This window comes from Chiloscyllium punctatum, chromosome 37 (genome assembly GCF_047496795.1).
Source record: "Chiloscyllium punctatum isolate Juve2018m chromosome 37, sChiPun1.3, whole genome shotgun sequence".
In the NCBI taxonomy this organism is placed as follows: Eukaryota; Metazoa; Chordata; class Chondrichthyes; order Orectolobiformes; family Hemiscylliidae; genus Chiloscyllium; species Chiloscyllium punctatum.
In genome coordinates, this window is record NC_092775.1 from 16,275,168 (window position 1) to 16,293,982 (window position 18,815).

Here is an 18,815-nt window from a genome sequence, read left to right on the forward strand (position 1 = left end):
GTGAGCTTGGTTCAGGGGTATTTGGTTAGGCCCAGCTGGTAAACACCAGCAAATAGGGTGTGAGTAGAGGCAGGAAGCTGTGAAATGAAATTTTAGAGGCTAGGAAGGTTTGAATCATGGGTCTCTGATGAGAATAGAGTATTCCCCTCATAGAAATACTCTCCTTTCTCCAATACAGTGAAAGCCACTGCGCTATCTTGCCTCTGCTTTCAGACAGGTGCCCATTTTATATATAAGTGTCTGTTATGTTCATCTATGCTGATGGCAGTGAGAGGAGTGTGGGAGGGGTTGTACAGTCCAACCCTTTAATGCAAATATCACAGTGTTCCTGGCTAGTGGAGATCAAATCCACTGATGAGTTCAGTTGGAAGCCGAGACACATGAGGCTGGTACTGAAGTGCGTGTTCTGAAGATTAGAAGCCAGACATTAGCAGCAATCCTGTGTGTGCAGCAGGTCAGTAAACCCTTCCTTGGATCTCTGGCCTGTGGCCTCTGTAGCAGGGCTCTGAGATTCTGAGCCTGATCAGGGATTTTGGTTACCTGCTGTTTGACAAAATGGCAGAGTAGACTCGATGAGCTGAATGGCCTCACTTCTACTCCTATTTCTTATGGTCTTATAAATGTCTTCAAGACAGAGATTGATAAATTCTTAATCTCACAAGGAATTAAGGGATCTGGGGAGAATGTGATTAAGTGGTGTTGAAATGCCCGGCAGCTATGATTGAATGGTGGATTTGACTCAATGGGCCAAATGGCCTTACTTCTACTCTTACTTCTTATGGTCTTATGGACAAGGCTGTGGGAGGCTGATTCAATTTGCCAAGCCACAATCCAAAATGGTTTGACCACATATTGGAAGCTTCTTCACTCTCATGAGGTGAAAATCTTTCCTGAACATCAAAAGGAGCAACTGGGATGGGCACTAATTACCAATCTTCCCAGTAGGACAACATCTCCAGAATGCTGAAAAAAGAGAGAAAGGAAGAAAGGAAGAAAATGAAAGAAAGAAAAAAAGAAAGAAAGAAAGAAAGAAAGAAAGACAGAAAGAAAAGAAAAATCATAGATGCAGGAAATGGACAGAAGAGCAAGGAAAATTCTGAAAAGCCTCAATGGGTCAAGCTGTATCTTCAGAATGAGAAACAGTGCAGATCATCTACCTGGTTTGTATTCATTTTTGGGATTTTGGCAAGGCTAGCATTTCATTGCCCATCCCTGACTGCCCCTGAACTGAATAGCTCACATGGCCATTTCACAGGGCTGTTAAACTTTGTCTAGGGAAGGAAACTGGTCTGGCCTACATGTGACTCCAGATACACATCAGTATGGTTGACTCTTAACTGCCATCTGGGCAATTAGAGATGGGTAACAAATGGTCTAGATTTGAGTGGTGCTGGAAAAGCACAGCAGGTCAGGCAGCATTTAAGGAGCAGGAAAATCGACATTTCGGGCAAAAGCACCACTCTAATCTAGACTCTGATTTCCAGCATCTGCAGTCCTCACTTTTGCTTGGGTAACAAATGGTGCCTAGCCAGCAATGCCCTCATCCTGTGAATGGGTGGAGTAGAGTACCTTTCACACTCTCAGCTATCTTCCCCACAGCCCCACCCCCGTCCCATTTAGCTCTCCACCCCTTAGTTCACAGCCCCATTTCTGATGAAAGGCTTTTGCCTGAATCGTCAATTCTCCTGCTCCTCGGATGCTGCCTGACCTGCTGTGCTTTTCCAGCACCCCACTCTCATCTCAAGAGTAAAATAGAGTAGCTTTCATTTGTCATTTCTATTATATATAACTGATACAGTAAAAGTGATACAGCATTCCTCTACTACCGAGGGTGCTATGTGGACAGCACAAACTACACGATCATACACAGCGTAAAGTGCATAAGAGCAAAACATGCAAGTTACAGTGTAACAGAAGGATGATAAATAATAGACATTTTTCTAGCAGCAATACAAAAGAATTTCACATGGGAAATAGCCTGATTATACTGTGTTAAGGAGCTTGGTGGCTTGGGAGAAGAAGCTGTTGCACAATCTGGCTGTGAGAGACTGAATGCTTCTGGTATCTTCTGCCAGATGGCAGGAGGGCGAAGGTTTTGGGTGAGGGGTGTGTGTGGTTTTCCACAATGCTCTTAGCCTTTCGGATGCAGTGTGTGATGTAAATGTCTGTAATGGAGGGCAGAGAGACTCTGATGATCCTCTCAACTGTCTGCACTATCCATTGTAGGGTCTTATGATCTGAGATGGTAATAAATAAAATGAATTTTTGTGAAAGAAGTAAGGACCATACATGTCGAAAAGTTTCAGCCAGAGAGTGGTTGGGATGTCAAATACATTGCCTGAAAATGTGGTTGAGCCAGGTTCATTTGAGGCATTCAAGAGGACAGCAGATAATTAATTGAATAAACAAATTTTCAAAGGAATGAGGAGAAAGGAGATTGAAGCAAGGTAACAATGATCCTTTGAAGAGATGTTTCCAGCATGATGGACCAAATGGCCTCTTTCTATGCTGTATGAAGTCTGTAGGCCAGAACAGAGTGGCTTTCCCTAAGGATGTTTATAAAGCCAGATGGATTTTGTGGGTTTTTAAAATAATATAACGTAGTTTCTTGCTCACCATTATTAAGACCCTTAACAAAAAACAAAAATCCCTGGAGACACTCGGCAATTCTGGCAGCATCTGAGGGAAGCATGGTTAAGATTTTAAGTCCCATGACTTCAGCAGAACCCACTGTACTCAAATCATTAACTCTGCTTTCTATCTCCCACACTGAGTTTCTCCAGCAATTTCTGCTTTTGTTTCGGATCTCAACCATCCACAGTTCTTTGTTTTATTTAACTTTGACCCATATTGTCTGCCAGATTTTGTTTTTGCTAACACAAGGAATTTCAGGTAGATATTTTCTGCTCAGAGATGTCATGCCACATCTCTGGAGCAGGTGAGTCTTGAACTCCTGGCTCAGAGGTGGGGTCACTGTCACTCTTCCTGAGTTTATTAATTGAATTTCAATCCACCTGCTGCCATTCACCAATCCCCAAGGGAATAGCCTGGGCCTCCTGATTACTAGATTAGTTACATTGCTGCTATTTCACCATCCATGCTGTTTAACCTGCTGAGTTATTCCAGCCTTTATTTGCTCTGATGTCTGGTCAAGGCTACCATCTTGTGATTTCTAGATGTGACAATGGGCAACCAGCAAGTCAAAGCAGGAACATAGGTAGGTGGGCATTTCCAATGTTGGAGCTGGAGACATTTTGGACTCTTATCTGGAGGAAGAGGAATGGCCATTCGACTGAGATCTTGGCGGAGGTGATCTGCATGCGATTTCACTTGGCCCAGCAGTGTCACAGGCTATCTGTTTTGCAAAAGATAAGAAGCGGGTGGAAGGGAGGCGCCTGGACATCTCCAATGTGGGAGCTGGAGACAAGATGGACTCTTATCTGGAGACCGGAGGCGTGAGTTGGCGGAGGTCAAAGATGAAAGTTGCAGCCGACATCAAAAGGATTCACAAATGGAGGGTGTTGTTGTTTGGTACAGTACAAGACACAAAGCCCAAATTTCAGGCTGATGAAAGTGAAGTTTAATGGCAACTTCGCTGAGTGATCTGTGCTGAGGGAGAAGGCACACGATGTAAGTGTGTGGGCCGCTAGTGGTTTTGCACAAATGCCAAATTTCAGTGATTTGTCAATGATTCACTCTGTTCTGTTGGGTTGCACTCGCTGGAACGTTCCTTTCCAACACTTTAATTAATATTATAGTGATTGAAAGTTGAGAGCTCCGTCGTAACTTTTGCGCAACTTCGGCTGAATTGCAACAACAGGTAATAAAATCCATTGGCGGTCGTGCAAGCAACTGATGCAACCCATCTTTATTATTAGAAAATAAACGAACATGAAAAAAGGGACCCTTTCCTTTCGTAATCGACGACCTGTCCATGAAATCCCAAGGACAGGAACGCATTTCGTTTTGTCGATCAGAGTTCATTTCTCTGAGTTAAAACGCGGCCGATTTGAGAATCTATTGTACGCAATCCCTTAAACGGTGTGATATTAGCGGAGGAAAACTCCCTCCCGAAGGAAAAAAATTGTGAGAGTGCCCGTTTTTATTTTCTCTCTCTGTCCTAACTTGACGAACGCAATAGGCGGTAATTCGGGTGCACTTTGCGAATTTGAAAATGCAATTTCGTTCGCCACACATTGGCTGTGAATCAAAACGAGCTTCCTCGGTGTTTGGCCCCAGTTGAAAGGGGCAGATGAGCAATTCTGTAGAAAGTGTCGAAGGGGGTAGGTTTCTGAATGTTACGAATTTGAGGTTGAGCTGTCTCCCTTCGATCCGCTGCTCTGTTTCAGGTAAAGGGCCCGCTTCGGTGTCTACCTCACCGGTTCCTTTTAATCCGTGGCACCGTGACAGTATTTTATTCGTCGTATTTCCGTCGGTCGCAAGTTTGCGTCGCTTTGGTTGGGGGCAGAGCGCAGGGGAACCGTTCCTGCACAATCCTGACCAGTAGCTTTGGCCTGGCCGGGGGGGGGGGGGGGGGGAGGGGGAGGTGGTTGGGGGGGTGGGGGGGGGGAAGCAGAGACTAAGCGAGAGCACACTTGGGGCTGCAAATTACCACCAAAGCACTGTGGCAAACTCAGTCTCTTCCACACCACCCCCCCTCCCCCCTCCCCCCTCAAGCCCACCCTGGGATCCGATCCCACCCCGTCCTTGGCCGGTGAACTGACTCAAGGCCGCCCCCTGTAGCTCTGCTGCGAAAATGCAGGTTTCATTGAGGAGCGCCACTTTTCTGGTTCGCGTGTGCTGTTTCCTTCGGGCTTGGGTACGGGGTGTGTGGGGGCTGGGGGGGGGGGGGGTATTGCGATGTCTAACACGTGAAGGGGTGGGATGGGGAGATAGAAAGAGAGAGCGAAAAAGCCACAGATCAGGACGAAGCAAATTTGGACAGAGAGAAAGCTGTCCCTTCCCCACCCCGTCCCAGTTTGATCTGCCGGCAGTGACAGACAGACATCAGAAAGAGGGGAAAAAAACACATTCTGAGTATTTAGCAGCAGCAAACATTAAACTCCCAAGAACGGCGTATTCACAGGCTAGGCACATCCGCAGAAGCATAACTAGCTGTTCCCCAGCAATTTTCCCTATTTTTTTTCAAATAAGACATTTGCTGTTGGATCTACCTTTGCATTCATTTTCGGACATTAATTCAAATAAAAATAACCACGGATTTTACCCAACACAGAAACAAGGCGCCGATATGGTGCTGTCGTGTGTGCATTTCACTATTGGCCAGTGTCTCTTGACGCTTGAGTTTAAATCCGTGCATTTTTTGAAAAAATACCAAAGTTTTCAGCAGTAACACCCTCTTGACCTCTTTTGGATGGTGCTGACTACTCCCGCCGCCCTGTCCTTCTGCGCTCATGTGGAATAATTTGCTCACACACGCTCCCCTTTGCCTTCACAGGAACCAGGCGCACATTTGATGGTGCGATCGCCAATCGGGTTAAGACGAGTCGCTTCGGCATCAAGAGAGGTGTCCTGCATAAAACTGCGATGAATTATTGAAGAAAGCATTCCCAACACAGTACAGTAAATCTAACCACTGAGCGGCCCAGTTATCCCCCTTCATGTACTCATTTCCCCGCGCGCTTTCTCTCGCTCAGTTTCTCCTTCTCTTGCTCTTCAAGTCTTATTTTTTCCTCACTTGGGCATTCACCCCCAACCCCCCCAACCACACACATACACACACACACCTCCCGACTTTATGCCCACTGTCGTTTCTTCTGAACCAACACGTTTAGAGTGGCAGCAATAACTGGGGACAAAACAAAGTTCAACTTGTCTAACCCGTGTTACAAAATATGTATAAAATAGCAGTGGTTCGCGCCTGGACTTTGCTGTATTTCTGTTTACTCAAAAGACGCTCTCGAGTTTTGTTTTAAATTCCTCAATTCTCAAAGATTTCGGTGGTGTCGAAACGACAACGGAATGAGATTGTGAAGTTTAACGGGGCGAATGTGTATTCGGTATTAATTAGAACCCCTTTTGTGAATGTTTATCTAAAAAAAACTCCGGGCTGGGTCCACACTCCATCCACTCTGCTTCTGTGCAGAAATTCGGTATTCCATCACCCTGTCCTGTTCAATTCAAATTCCATTTCACTAAAAGACTCCGAAAGGATAAAACGGTTTAGTTTGACCAGCGATTTCTGCCTGATATCCAAACTTTGATAACAAAGCGCTTTGTGAACAGTCTGATTGCTGTAAATATCTGCAAAATGGTCCATGAACGAGAAGGGGGCCGGGGAGGGGGGTGGGCTCACGTATGTGACAGCATGTGTGTTGTGGTTGGGTAACGTGTGAGAGGGGGGTCTCGTTTTACTTGTTTGATGTTTGCAAACTCATTGTGTGTCAGGGTGCACTGTGACGCATTGGCCTGAGTGAGTGAGTGAATGTGTGTGTGAATGTGACTGTATCTCATCACCTTTGCTTCTGTTGTTTAGAGTCTGGATGCCACGAATAAGCGTAACTGGCGGGAGATGCTTCCCTGCCTCTCGTATGTGAACATCATGTGTGTGTGTTAGTATCAGTATGTGGCGATGTTATGTGTTACTGTCAGTGTTAGTGTCAATTATATGACAGTGTCAGTGTATGTTAGTGCCTGTGTGTAAGTGTCAGTGTTTTGTTTAACGTCAGTGCCTGTTCGTACCAATGTTAGCGTGTGTTAGTATCAGTGGAGTGTTAGTGACAGAGCCTGTTACTGTTAGTGTCAGTGTGTGTGTTAATGTCATTGTGTGGTGATGGCGTGTGGTACTGTCAGTGTGTGTTAGTGTCAGTGCGTGACAGTGTTAGAATATGTTAGTGTCAGTGTGTGTGTTAGTGTCAGTGCCTGTTCGTGTCAGTGAATGTTGGTGTTTGTTAATGTCAGTTTGTGTTAGCGTGTATTCGTGTCAGTATGTGTTAATGTATGCCCGTGTGTATTAGTGTCAGTGTGTCTGTGTGCATTAATGTCAATGTGTCTGTGTGTGTAGTGTCAGTGTGTGTTAGTGAGTGCCTCTGTCAGGGTTTATCTCTCTGCGTGTCAGTGTGTTGGTGTGTCTGAGTGCGTGTGTTACTGTCAGTGTCTGTTAGTGTTCACGCATTGTTTGAAATTGAGAGCTCTGCAATACAAAGATCTAGTCACTTATCTACTCGGGACTAGTGCATAGTGATCAGAAAGGGGGCGGAGGGGTGGGAGTTGGCTGTTGGGGGGCATTCGCAAGTATTGCAGCCGCGCTTAGGGCTCCCAGTTTTCCCAGCTCCAAAGCCTGAGGTCAGGGGAGAGAGACAGAGAGAGAGAGAGAGAGAGGGGCAGGAGGAGGCTCAAGCATCCCGAGCAAACACGCAGGTGATTTCCATTTCGGTTAGAAACCTAGTCAATCTGTAACGGGTTGTGAGTAAACGATGAAAAAAAATGACCCCCTTGTAAGATAGCTCAATCTCCTGTGTTTAAATAGCCCACTATTAATCTGATTTAGCACGATTCGTCTCTCCATCTACATACACGTTCTCCCTTTCCTGTATTTATAGATAGTCTGAGGCATCTGCCTGTATCCTGTTCACCCCAAAGTTCAGGACGGAGTTAAAGCTCTCTTTCTTTAATTCCTGGAGAGAGTGTCCTTCTCATTCATCTCTGCTGGGCACGTGTAGCGTCGACCCTGCCCGGGAGAGGGATGGGTATTAAAATTATAGTTACCGTCCACTACATTTTTGTAGGTGTTTAAAACTTGACAGGCGAGATCAGGCGGAGCAATGAAACCCCACGCCTGACATTGAAACCGATCTCTTCGCGATCTCGGAAACATAACCCCTGAAAGCCCAGAGGAGCCTGGGATGGCGAGGAAAGGGGAATAAATATTTACAACTCACCCCAATAGAAGATAACGTGGGAGCGGGTGCGGAGTTGGGTGAGAGCCAAGCTTGGAGTCAAACGGGTTTCCCTCCAATAGCAGTTACATTTAAATATCCTCTGTAAACAAGCGAGCACCTATCCATAAAGATTTATTCACACCGTTCATTCTCAGTGAGATGGAATTGAAGAAGCAGCGGGGTCAATTAATTCATTTCTGACATTATCCCGGGAAACCACCAGGACTGATCTCGATGAGTTTTGTTTGTCACCGACTCTTGCTACTCTTAAGGTCGGGTCTGATAACTCTCGCATTTGGTTCTAACCCCACTCTTATCATCCTGGAGCGGGAAGGAATTTTCGGCACTCAAATCTCGTGTCCTGATCGCTGTCCTAATTTATTCTGGCGCCCGATCCATCCCAACCCGCGTTAACAGAGCACAACTGGAAAATCACCACTCACACGGCCCCCCTTTTTTTTTAGAAAAAGCCCTTTTAGTCCATTTACATCCCAACGCAAAGTCGGTTACAACTGAAATAAATTTATCTATCCCAGGAATAGGAATAAAATTATACCAAATATGTGTTCGAAGCCATGGTCCATGGGTTCACTTTTTTTCAAAAAGAAATCTAAGTGATATATCATGTTGTTCTCTGATCGCTAATTAGCGTGTAACTGAGTGACAAGTCTCAATTTCAATAATTTATGATTAAATGCTAAGATACTGTCTCTAAATAGATTTCACATGATAGATTATATATTTTTAATAGTCCCTTTACATTTGTAAGCACCTGTCACCTAGCTCTGACTGTGAGGATATTGTTTGAAACTTTTTTGTTATTGTCAAAGTGACTATTTCCTCGCTCCCTTGTCGAGTTGTAAGAGCGACGATGGATGGAAATAAGACTTTTTTTTTAGTTTTCTCAACAGCTGACCCGTTCTTGCTGTCCCGGGATTCGCAGGAACGTGGCTCGGAAAGTTTGAGTGTACCAGTGACTGGGCAGCAAGATGCTGCAAATGCTCATCCCACACATTCTCCCGGGCCAATGTTATCGCCGCATCCCCGTCCGCTTCGCTCGTTCTTTTTGTTTGTTAAATAAACGCAGAGCAACTTAAGCGACACATGTCCTCGGCTGCCTGTAATTACTTCAACTGGGTTTTGTGGAGAGGGGCGATGCTCAGAGTCAAAGATACACCTTGTTTTGCGGAAAGAGCTGGGAATTCGTTATTACACATCGCTGCGCTGGGCTCACGTATCGAACATTTTAAAAATATGTAATGATACAGAAATCTACCGTGGTTTTCGTAGATAACTAATCGTTACACCACCTAAATCTCGTTCATGTAAATCACAGCACAACTCCAGATTCTGTATCTATAAACATAAAATAAGACAGTTCAAAAAAATCCAAAGATAACTGGATATGGTTCATCTCCAATTTGTAACTGTTTTAAAATAAAGGAGTGAGAAAGCTATTGTGAAGGATTCGCACAAGCTGAAAGGACTAGGAGGTACCAGACATATTGGAGTACCGAATATCTCCACAGATAGACAATGCACTAGATGCTAACTACCTACTGAAGGCGTACCCACGAATATTTGACATGACGTTCGCTGTTAGTAACTGTCATACCAACCAGTCATAAGTTTAATGCGGGTTTCAAAATGCTTCCCTGTCCCTTTGCCCCTCCTTTTGTGACCATTGTTTGAAAACTGGCCCTCTCTGTCCGTCCTGAGGCAGCAGTATCTGAGGGACGGTGCTAACGGTTTCCTGTGCTGCTCGTTCGCGTCTCTCGCTGGCTGATTTCCGCGCTCTCTCCCTTTTCCCCTGCGCCCTGATCTGAACACACGGGGTCGCACTTTGTAGAGCTTTCCTTGTGCCTGTGAGTCTGTGCTGAAACATGCCAGGCCAGTCAAGCAGCCAAATGCTGTGAAGCATGCGTGCAAGAACCGAGCAGCCAATCGCCGTTTTGATTTCTTTTAAATGTCCTTTAATTTACAACAAGCATTGCACCGAGTGGGGGGGGGGGGGGGAGGTTGAACCTGCAGGCAATATTTTACTGCCCGTACCCTGGGAAAACTGGAAGAGGGAGGAGGGGTTTGCTAAGTCTGTCAACGTAGGGGAAACAGTATCGATCCACCTGGTGCGAGGTAACGATTTTCTCTGGAGCTAAATTATAAAGTATACTTTGAGAATGGTGCCAAGTGGTTACCACCAGCTGCATGTCAACAGAAGGAGATTGCAGAGTTTTGATGACCTGAGTTTAGATATTTATTTGCAAGTATTTACAACTCCTTCGCAAAACGCGATGGAATTGGACCTTTGGTTTTAAACAACCTTAGAACGCCCCCAGCACCTCTCTCTCTCTCTCTCTCTCTCTCGTAGAGCAAATGCTGCACTTGGCTTCTGAACAGCGAGGCTCTAAACCATAGTGAGCTGGTCGATATTCATCTCCACGGTTAGTCTGCATTCAAACAGCGCGGCAAACCCAAAGCCTCATGAAAAACAAGGGACTGGATGTGGTGTCTGGATTGATGGAGTGCGTGCGAGTGGAAGGCTGAGATTCTAAAAGGAGTGAAAGAAACATATCAAGGAATGAAAGGGCGAGAAAGACCGAAAGGAAGGGGCAGTGTAAAGGAAAAAATCGGTGGGGAGACATATAAGAGAGGTTACGAAAGGCAGATAGAGTGAGAAAGCCAGAGACTGAAGGGGGCGGGGGGGGGGGGGGGGGGGGAGGGGGGGATGGTGGTCGGATATCAGGGAGAGCGAAGAAGTTCAAAAGAGGAACAGAGATAAAGTCAAAAAGAGAGTTAACAGCGGCCAGGAAAGATAAAAGAAACAGAATAATCAGAAAGTCAACAAGACAGAGGGAGAGCGAAGTACATGAGGGGAATATTCTGTCAAAAAAGAACAACAAAGCAACAGGGCATTAACATTACTGGGGTGAGAAATCGAACGAACACTAAGGTAAGGACCAGTGTGTATTGGGGGTAAGGACCAGTGTGTATTGGGGGTAAGGACCAGTGTGTATTGGGGGTAAGGACCAGTGTGTATTGGGGGTAAGGACCAGTGTGTATTGGGGGTAAGGACCAGTGTGTATTGGGGGTAAGGACCAGTGTGTATTGGGGGTAAGGACCAGTGTGTATTGGGGGTAAGGACCAGTGTGTATTGGGTTTATAGTCAATGTGCATGTAGTCAGTGTTTATTGACAAACATGACCAGTGTGTATTGAAGGATACACAGTCAGTTTGGTTTGGAACGTGGTCAGTGTATATGAGGGCAATTGTCAGTATGTATTGGGGTATTTGTTAATGCGGAGAAAGTGAGGACTGCAGATGCTGGAGATTAGAGTCGAGAGTGTGGTGCTGAAAAAGCTCAGCAGGTCAGGCAGCATCCGAGGAGCAGGGGAGTCGACGTTTCGGGCATAAGCTCTTCATCCTGATGACCTGCTGTACTTTTCCAGCACCACACTCTCGACTCGTATTTGTTTGTGCATATTGGGGTAATTGATAGTGTGTATTGGGGTAATTGTCAGTGTTAATTGGAGTAATTGTCAGTGTGTATTGGGGGTAATTGTCCATGTGCATTGGGGTTACGATCAGTGTGCAAGGTGTAGAAGAACCAGGAGCTTTAGGAATTGAATGGCACTTGGTGAAGAGTGGAACCCTTACAAATGGGGAAAGGAAGAGGTCGGTGGAGAGCAGCCATGGCCTCTGCAACTGAAGGCAGCGGCTGTGGGAATGAAGCCGTTATAACAGTGGCTGTGGAAGGATCCGAGTGGACTGCAATGTTAGACGAGCGGGGATGAACAGAGAGAAGGCTGAGTGTATATCCCTGTATTGTTCTTCGGGCCGAGGAAGACAATGTATATAACAATGTCATTGTTTTTGGACTATAGATGCTATGCATATGTCTCTACATATGTTTTAAGCTATTCATTTGTCTGTCTGAGGTGTGGGATGCCTCTGTATCTGTCTTTGGGCTAAGTATATGTTTCTGAATCTGTACTCTTGCTGGGCTATGTGTGTTTTTGGAACTGTCATTGGTTGGGAAAAGCTGTGTATGTGTACCTGTACCTACCTTTGGTGTGTGTGTGTGTTTCTGTATTTGTCAATGACCTCTGTAATTTTGGGAGGCTGGGGAAGGCTGTGTAAATGTATCTGTACTTGTTTCTGCATTTGTCTTTGTGCTGTGTACATGAATCTTGCCTGATTTTCTGTGTTTGAGAAAGACTGTGTATGTGTCTGTATCTGTGTGTGAGCTAGGGAAGGCCGTGTATATAATCTCTCTACATGTCTTTGGGCTGCGAGTTGGTCTCTGTACTTGTCTTTGGGTTATGAAGATGTCTCTTGTCTGGAGGAAGCTGTGTATATGTCAATGTGTCCGGTTTTGGGGATAGGGAGACTGTGTGTATGCCTCTGTATCTGACTTTGGAGTGTGCATTGATCTGTGTATCTGTCTTTAGCCTGTGTATATGCCTCTGTATCTGTCTTTAGCCTGTGTATATGCCTCTGTGTCTGTCTTTAGGATGAGTTTTGGACTCTGGAACTGCCTTTGGACTGGGGAAGGCTGGCTTGGCAGCTCTCTGCTGCCCAGCTGATTGTCAGCTGATTGGCTCTAATTGTCAAACTCCACTTCCCTTGTTTCTATCCTATTATGCTAATTCCTTGTCGAGGAGGCGCTGATTGGCGGGGGGCGGCGAGAGCCCCGCCTCCAGGGAGTGACGTCTGCCGGGGGGGTTATATACTCTTTTAAGAAAAAGGAGATTTGCAATCTGTGCTAAAAGCTGCCTGATCAGCAGCAGATTGGTTGTGGGTGATTTTTTTTTTCCATTATTTTTTTCTCTTACCCCCCTTTTTTTTTGCAGAGAGGCACAGCTGAGCCGGGAGAAACAGCAGCGGCAGCAGCAACCAAACAAAACCAGCAAGAGAAACGCTCCTGCTTTTCTCCAAAAAAAAACCCCAAGAAGCTTCTCGTTTTACTTGATCTGGTCCGGGAGGACAGAACTTAGAACTTGCACCGGGGGCTCGGCAGCATTGGAGGGGCCATTCCGGACAACTTGCTGGCCTCACTCCCTGCCCCCCCCCCCCCCAACCTCTCACCCCCCCCCCCCCCTCACCAAACCCCAACCTCCTCCTTCAATTCTGGTGCTTTTCGAGCTTTTTTATTTAAAACCCTCTCTCCCCCTCCTCGAGGGTTCTGTTTTTAATGCCCGCTCTTTTTGGCTGTTTTGCTTCTTCGTTTCGCTACCAGAGCAGCGGCAGCTGAATGTCAGTCCGGCCAGTTTAACAGAGGGATCGCTACGCGGTGACAACGAAGCTGAAGGCAAGCAGGGGGAAAAAAAAAGTCTTTCTCCTCCCCGCTGTGTCTCTCTCTCTCTCTCCATGCAACGCGCCGTTCAGAGAAGTTTTACTCACTGAGAACCATCCGTGCAAAGAGGCTGGGGGGGCGAGAGAGTGAAGGACCTCTGTCCGAACAGGGACAACCGAATCGAAAGAGAGAGGGAGAGAGAGAAGAAAGCAGGACGAGGGACTTTGAGAGTGTCGGGAACATCCAGAACCAGACTGCAAAGAAAAGCAATGACTACAGAGTTGGCCATTAATGCAGAGTTGCCTACCAGCCCGCTAGCCATGGAGTATGTCAATGACTTTGATCTGATGAAATTCGACGTGAAGAAGGAGCCCCTGGGAACTGACCGCTCCGGGAGACACTGCAACCGGTTACAGCCCGCGGGCTCGGTCTCGTCCACCCCTATCAGCACGCCGTGTAGCTCGGTGCCTTCCTCGCCCAGCTTCAGCCCCACCGAGCAGAAGACCCACCTGGAAGACTTGTACTGGATGACGGCCAACTACCAACAGCTGAACCCGGAGGCGCTGAACTTCAGTCCGGAGGACGCGGTGGAGGCTCTGATCGGGAACGCTCACGCTGTCCAGTTGCAACAGCAGCAGCAGCAGCAGCAGCAGCAGCAGCAGGCGGCCTATGATGGCTTTCGGGGTCACCATCACCACCATCACCACCATCACCAGTACCCAGGTGTGAGCCCGGACGAGCTGGGTAACGGTGCCCACCATCCGCACCACCACCATGGGCACCACCACCACCACCACCACCAGCAGCAACAGCAGCAACAGCAACAGCAGCAACAACAACACGGCTCTCCAGCGTCGGGCACCTCATCTCCCTCGCAGCAAATCCAGAGCTCCCCCCATCACCCGGGCCTGCACGCCGAGGACAGGTTCTCGGACGAGCAGCTGGTCAGCATGTCGGTGCGGGAGCTGAACCGGCACCTCCGGGGTTTCTCCAAGGACGACGTGATCCGCCTGAAGCAGAAACGCCGGACCCTGAAGAACCGCGGCTACGCGCAGTCCTGTCGCTACAAGCGGGTGCAACAGAAGCACCTGCTGGAGAACGAGAAGACCCAGCTCATCCAGCAGGTCGAGCAGCTCAAGCAAGAGGTAGCCAGGCTGATGAGGGAGCGAGACGCCTACAAACTCAAGTGCGAGAAACTCGCCAGCAATGGCTTCAGAGAGGCTGGGTCCACCAGCGACAATCCGCCGTCTCCAGATTTCTTCATGTGAGTCCCCTAACGCCTGCCATCCTCCATCTATAACACCCCATCCATATGCCTGCTTGAGAATTGTTAGAGAGAGCGAGAGCGAGCGAGCGAGTTACTTATCTACAACATTGCCCATCCATGTATTGCCTGTGTTGGTTTTATATATATATATATATAGAGAAAAAAATAGAAAACCTGCATTTAAAACACACACACACACGCATACACAAATTAATCCTGCATGCTGGACATGTATGGTAATAATTTCTATTTTGTACCAGTTTACTTTCCTCGGCATGGCGTTGTTCTTAGCTTGTGTATTTGAAAGAAGTTATCACAGAATAGTTGAACTTTTTACTGTCTGTGCAGTCCTCGGTTTTTTTTTAGCTGACGAATATAACAGCTTGTAAATAAATGCAGCAAGAACTGTGTCCATATGCACTGAACCATTTCAGCAGGCTGTGTTTTTTTTTAATGAATCTTTTTTTCGGGGGGGGGGGGAGGAAAGTTGTGGGCAATTTTCCGCTTTAACAGAAACCAACATTGTAACTTCTGCGCATCTTCTTTCTTTGTTTTGGTTACTTTATTTCCCTCGTTGTTTTGTTTGCTGCAGTTTTTGTTTTTAAAAAAAGGAAACGGACAGATATGAATATATACCATACAATTAGCAACAGTCTTTCCTTGTGCCATTAACGTGTTAATTTTACCTGGCGCTCTGAACATGGGCGGTGATTGCTTCAGAATTTAGCTGATTTAAGACTATGACACTTTTTTAAAATTAGTTTTTTTTTGGATACTCCAATTGTAAACTGTTCGTCACACAGTAGGAAGCTGTATTTGTTTTATAAATGCGGTTAATTTCCTAAATCCCTGCCAATTCTGGAGACAGAAAGAGAAAGGTCAAGTTTTGGGTTCTGTATGTTGTAAATCCAATGCTTGCTAACAAATAGACAGTCACTGTAGTGAGAATGTTTTAAAGTTTTTTTTTAAGAAATCTGAAATTGAAACTATTTTTTATTACTGACAGTGTACGAAGGCTCCATTAGCCAAGCTGGTCGGCTAAAGCCTTCTTTACACCAAAGTGATGCTTGATAATGTACTCTCTTTAATTCTCGATAGTATGCATTCTTTTTCTGTGTGCAAGATCAGTGTGTAAGAAGCACTGATACAGTGTGACCAAATTGAAAACTCTCTTTGTAAACCGCGCACTGCTGAGCGGATGCAAAACGGCGTCTGACCTAAGTGAGTTTTTTTTTAAAAAATGAATAAAATCTGTTAAGTTAACATGAATATAACTGGACGGCTTGAAAACATTTGTGCGTCTTTACTTTTTAAATATTGTTAAAGCATGATTATTTTTCTCCAGTCGAGAAGAGAGAAATAAAACATTGATTGTAGTGATTGAAACGACCTCATGCAGATTCATTAACTGCTCACAAAAATTGCTCCCATAAATTCTGAAGAGATCATAAGCAGACAGCTTATGGGAATGACGATGCCTTTCAATTATCTGTTCCGATCTGGAGTATGGTGGTGTTATCCAAAAAAAAAGAGATGGTTTCTGTCTTTTCTCTTTTGTTCTGTGAAGACTGTTTTTTTTTCTATTATATGCTTATTAAAGTCATTCAAATGGCATTTATTTTGACATGTGCTTCTCCGATGTCTTTTATTCTCACCTTCACTTGATCCTTTTTCTTTGTTTTGCTTATTATTGAAAAATAAATTCAAGTGTGCAAAAAAGTCAAGAGGCGCAGTCAAAGTGTATTACATAAGTTCAAATCTGTATTATTACTGTAACATACTCATGTGTGTAATCTCCACTCCTATTACCATTGTCACTCTGGGTGCCTACACCCCTACCATACCTTTGGCACTCCAGATCATCCTGACACTATGCCAAGAATTATACATTAAATCCCACAGCAATAGCAGATTTTTTTTCGTGTCACTGGGAAAATCACTGTCTTTAATCTGTAACATATTCAATCTTTTTGCTGTTATAAGGCTCGTACTTATACACAAGAGTTCAAATTTTGAATTTTGCTTTTTATTCGCATTTACTGGTTGAGTGTTATTTTGATGATTTTAATTGCATTCATTGCCAGTTATCGCATACTAGCTTGGGAAAGATTGGGAGGAATATTGTTTGTGGGAACTGCCAGTGCATATTAACGTCCTCTCATGCATGCATTGAATGAAACAGTGGGGCTAATTGAACAACAGTAATAAGAAAATAGAAAGAAAAGCCCCATGGTATGTTTAGCATGCTGTATTCTGTTTGAATACTATGTGGATGGAAGTTTTCAGAGGCCGGAGTTCGTTTATGTAGGAGGTGTTTATGCCATATCAGTTGCCATTATGAATTTTAATTTTCATTATGAAATGGACGTTTCTAATGGTGGGAACAGAGAAGAGGTTACCCAGTTTGCCCTGTAGTTAGCTGAGTGCCAATAAAGCATATTGTCTTTAATCAAAGTCCCAATGCAAAAAGATAGGTGGTTAATGCACAAAATCACTGCAATGCTTTTCCTAAAGGTCCTGCATTGCCATTCTGGTGCTTCGTTTGCAACAATTGTAAGCTTCATGTATTTGGTACGATTTCAAGGTTATGGCAAAGAGATGTGGACCTCTTTAATGTGTAATGCTGTAAATTGGATGAAATTCACGTCGTAGGCAGCATTTCAGCAGGATGCATTGATCGTAGCAGAAATCTGAGAGAGGCGGTAAATAGCTGATGCTTCAGAAAGTGAGCATTTAAACCCAGGCTCTGGAAATTTGCAAAACATTAGTGATAATTTATTTTTAAAAGAATATAAGGTAAGTGTGCAGAGTATCCTTAAAATAATTTTTCACAAATATTTTGAATTATTAAATTGGATTCTAAAACTTAATGCATCAAAATAAAACATAATAAAAACAGATAGTGAAAATTTAGCTATGAAGAAATTATTTTTTATACTGTTTTTATTGTCCAACTGGTACAAAACCACAGGGTTGCTTAAAGTCATGAAAGTGAACAGAATAGAAAAGAAAAATATAAGTTGTCAGCTCATGAGGTTGAATACTTTGGAGATTTTAGACAGTGGGTGTATGAAATGTTGTGATATTTAGCAGAATGCATTAGTTCCCTCCACTTGTGTTGTTGTGAAGTAACCATTTCCAGCTGTTTTAGGTTGTGCTTTCAGCACATTGTCTGCTTGACTTGCTGTAGTGAGCTGGTTGGTTACTAGTGTTTGACACTGAGGGGTCAGGACATCTCTTCAGGAGTTGCTGGTGTCAAATTACTGATCCTAGATACATAGGATCACTCAGCGGAGATAACGCTTGGCCCTGACTTCAATATGAAGAGGCTGGCTCCTCTGGGTGCAAACATTAGGAGGTGACACTGAAAGCGGAAGGTAGAAAGCAGTTCTAACATTACACTTACACTAGAACTTACATGATTTTTTTTATCCAAAAGAAACAATCACCACAGAAATTACAAAATAGTCAAAGCTTCTTCAGGTCAAATTGTTTTAATACTAGGAACTGAAACAAAGAAAAGAAAAGCTGAAGTCAAAAATCCACCACAACAGCATAGCTGACACTGCAGTGGTTAAGGCAAAACAATGTTTTTCCATACTGGTAATCTGCCTTTAATAAAACAACACTATATACAAATAGTAAGAAAGTAAAAGCATTGTTGCACATTAAAATTTATTTGAAGAATCAATTATTTAAAACTAAGGCCTACAATAATTCTGATCACCTTGCAAGACTCTTCCTCTTAAAAGACGTGCCACATTCAAGTTAAATTCTATTTTCCAATTTTACAATGGAATACCATCCATTTGCAAATGATTCCTCTAGATCTAAATATTGTTTTGCACTCCTTTTAGTTTTGAGTGAAAGAAAATTACATTGATGTGTCATTTTGCATATGCAAACTGCATTTTGGAAAAGAAAATCTGCTGGTTACATGTAAAGAAAACCCAAATTAAGGGACAGTGCTTGAGCTGGTTATTATCACATTTGAAAGTAATATTTAGTAAAGGCAGTTGCCATCTGTGGATCAGAGTGAGAGTGGGTTGATATATGTGCAATCTGTATACTAGACATGCCAGGCACCCTCAAATATCCTTTGAGGGGCAAATGCTTAGCATGATTAGATAGAAATGATCAGGACTGTTGCAATGTGCTTGAGTCCGATGTTTTATGTACCTAACCCAACCTGCTCCATCAGGGCATGTGGGAATACTATCCACTCAGCCTTAGTCCATTCTGCAGAGCTGCATAGCAATTTCTGCAACATCTTTTCACGATTAGGAACATTAACAGGAACAACGTCAGAACAGTGTCACACATTTTAAATTACTGAACAGTATTTGAATGGTTC

The 18,815-nt window shown here is 44.5% G+C and overlaps 1 protein-coding gene and 1 long non-coding RNA gene across 2 annotated transcripts; both read left to right on the plus strand.

Moving 5' to 3' along the window:
- Positions 1 to 3,361: 3,361 nt before the first annotated feature.
- Positions 3,362 to 8,956, plus strand: LOC140462901 (uncharacterized). Its single transcript, XR_011954553.1, has 3 exons — positions 3,362 to 3,630; positions 5,459 to 5,527; positions 8,801 to 8,956. It is a non-coding gene; the product is annotated as an uncharacterized lncRNA (long non-coding RNA).
- Positions 8,957 to 12,987: 4,031 nt separating this feature from the next.
- On the plus strand, positions 12,988 to 16,085 carry LOC140462900 (transcription factor MafB-like). The gene has a single exon (XM_072556344.1). The coding sequence runs from the start codon at positions 13,464 to 13,466 to the stop codon at positions 14,460 to 14,462; it is 999 nt and encodes a 332-aa protein (XP_072412445.1). The 5' UTR covers positions 12,988 to 13,463; the 3' UTR covers positions 14,463 to 16,085.
- The last annotated feature ends 2,730 nt before the right edge of the window (positions 16,086 to 18,815 follow it).

Bases quoted from the DNA above. Each gene is read 5' to 3' on its own strand.
- LOC140462900 (XM_072556344.1), top strand. From the start codon at position 13,464: ATGACTACAGAGTTGGCCATTAATGCAGAGTTGCCTACCAGCCCGCTA.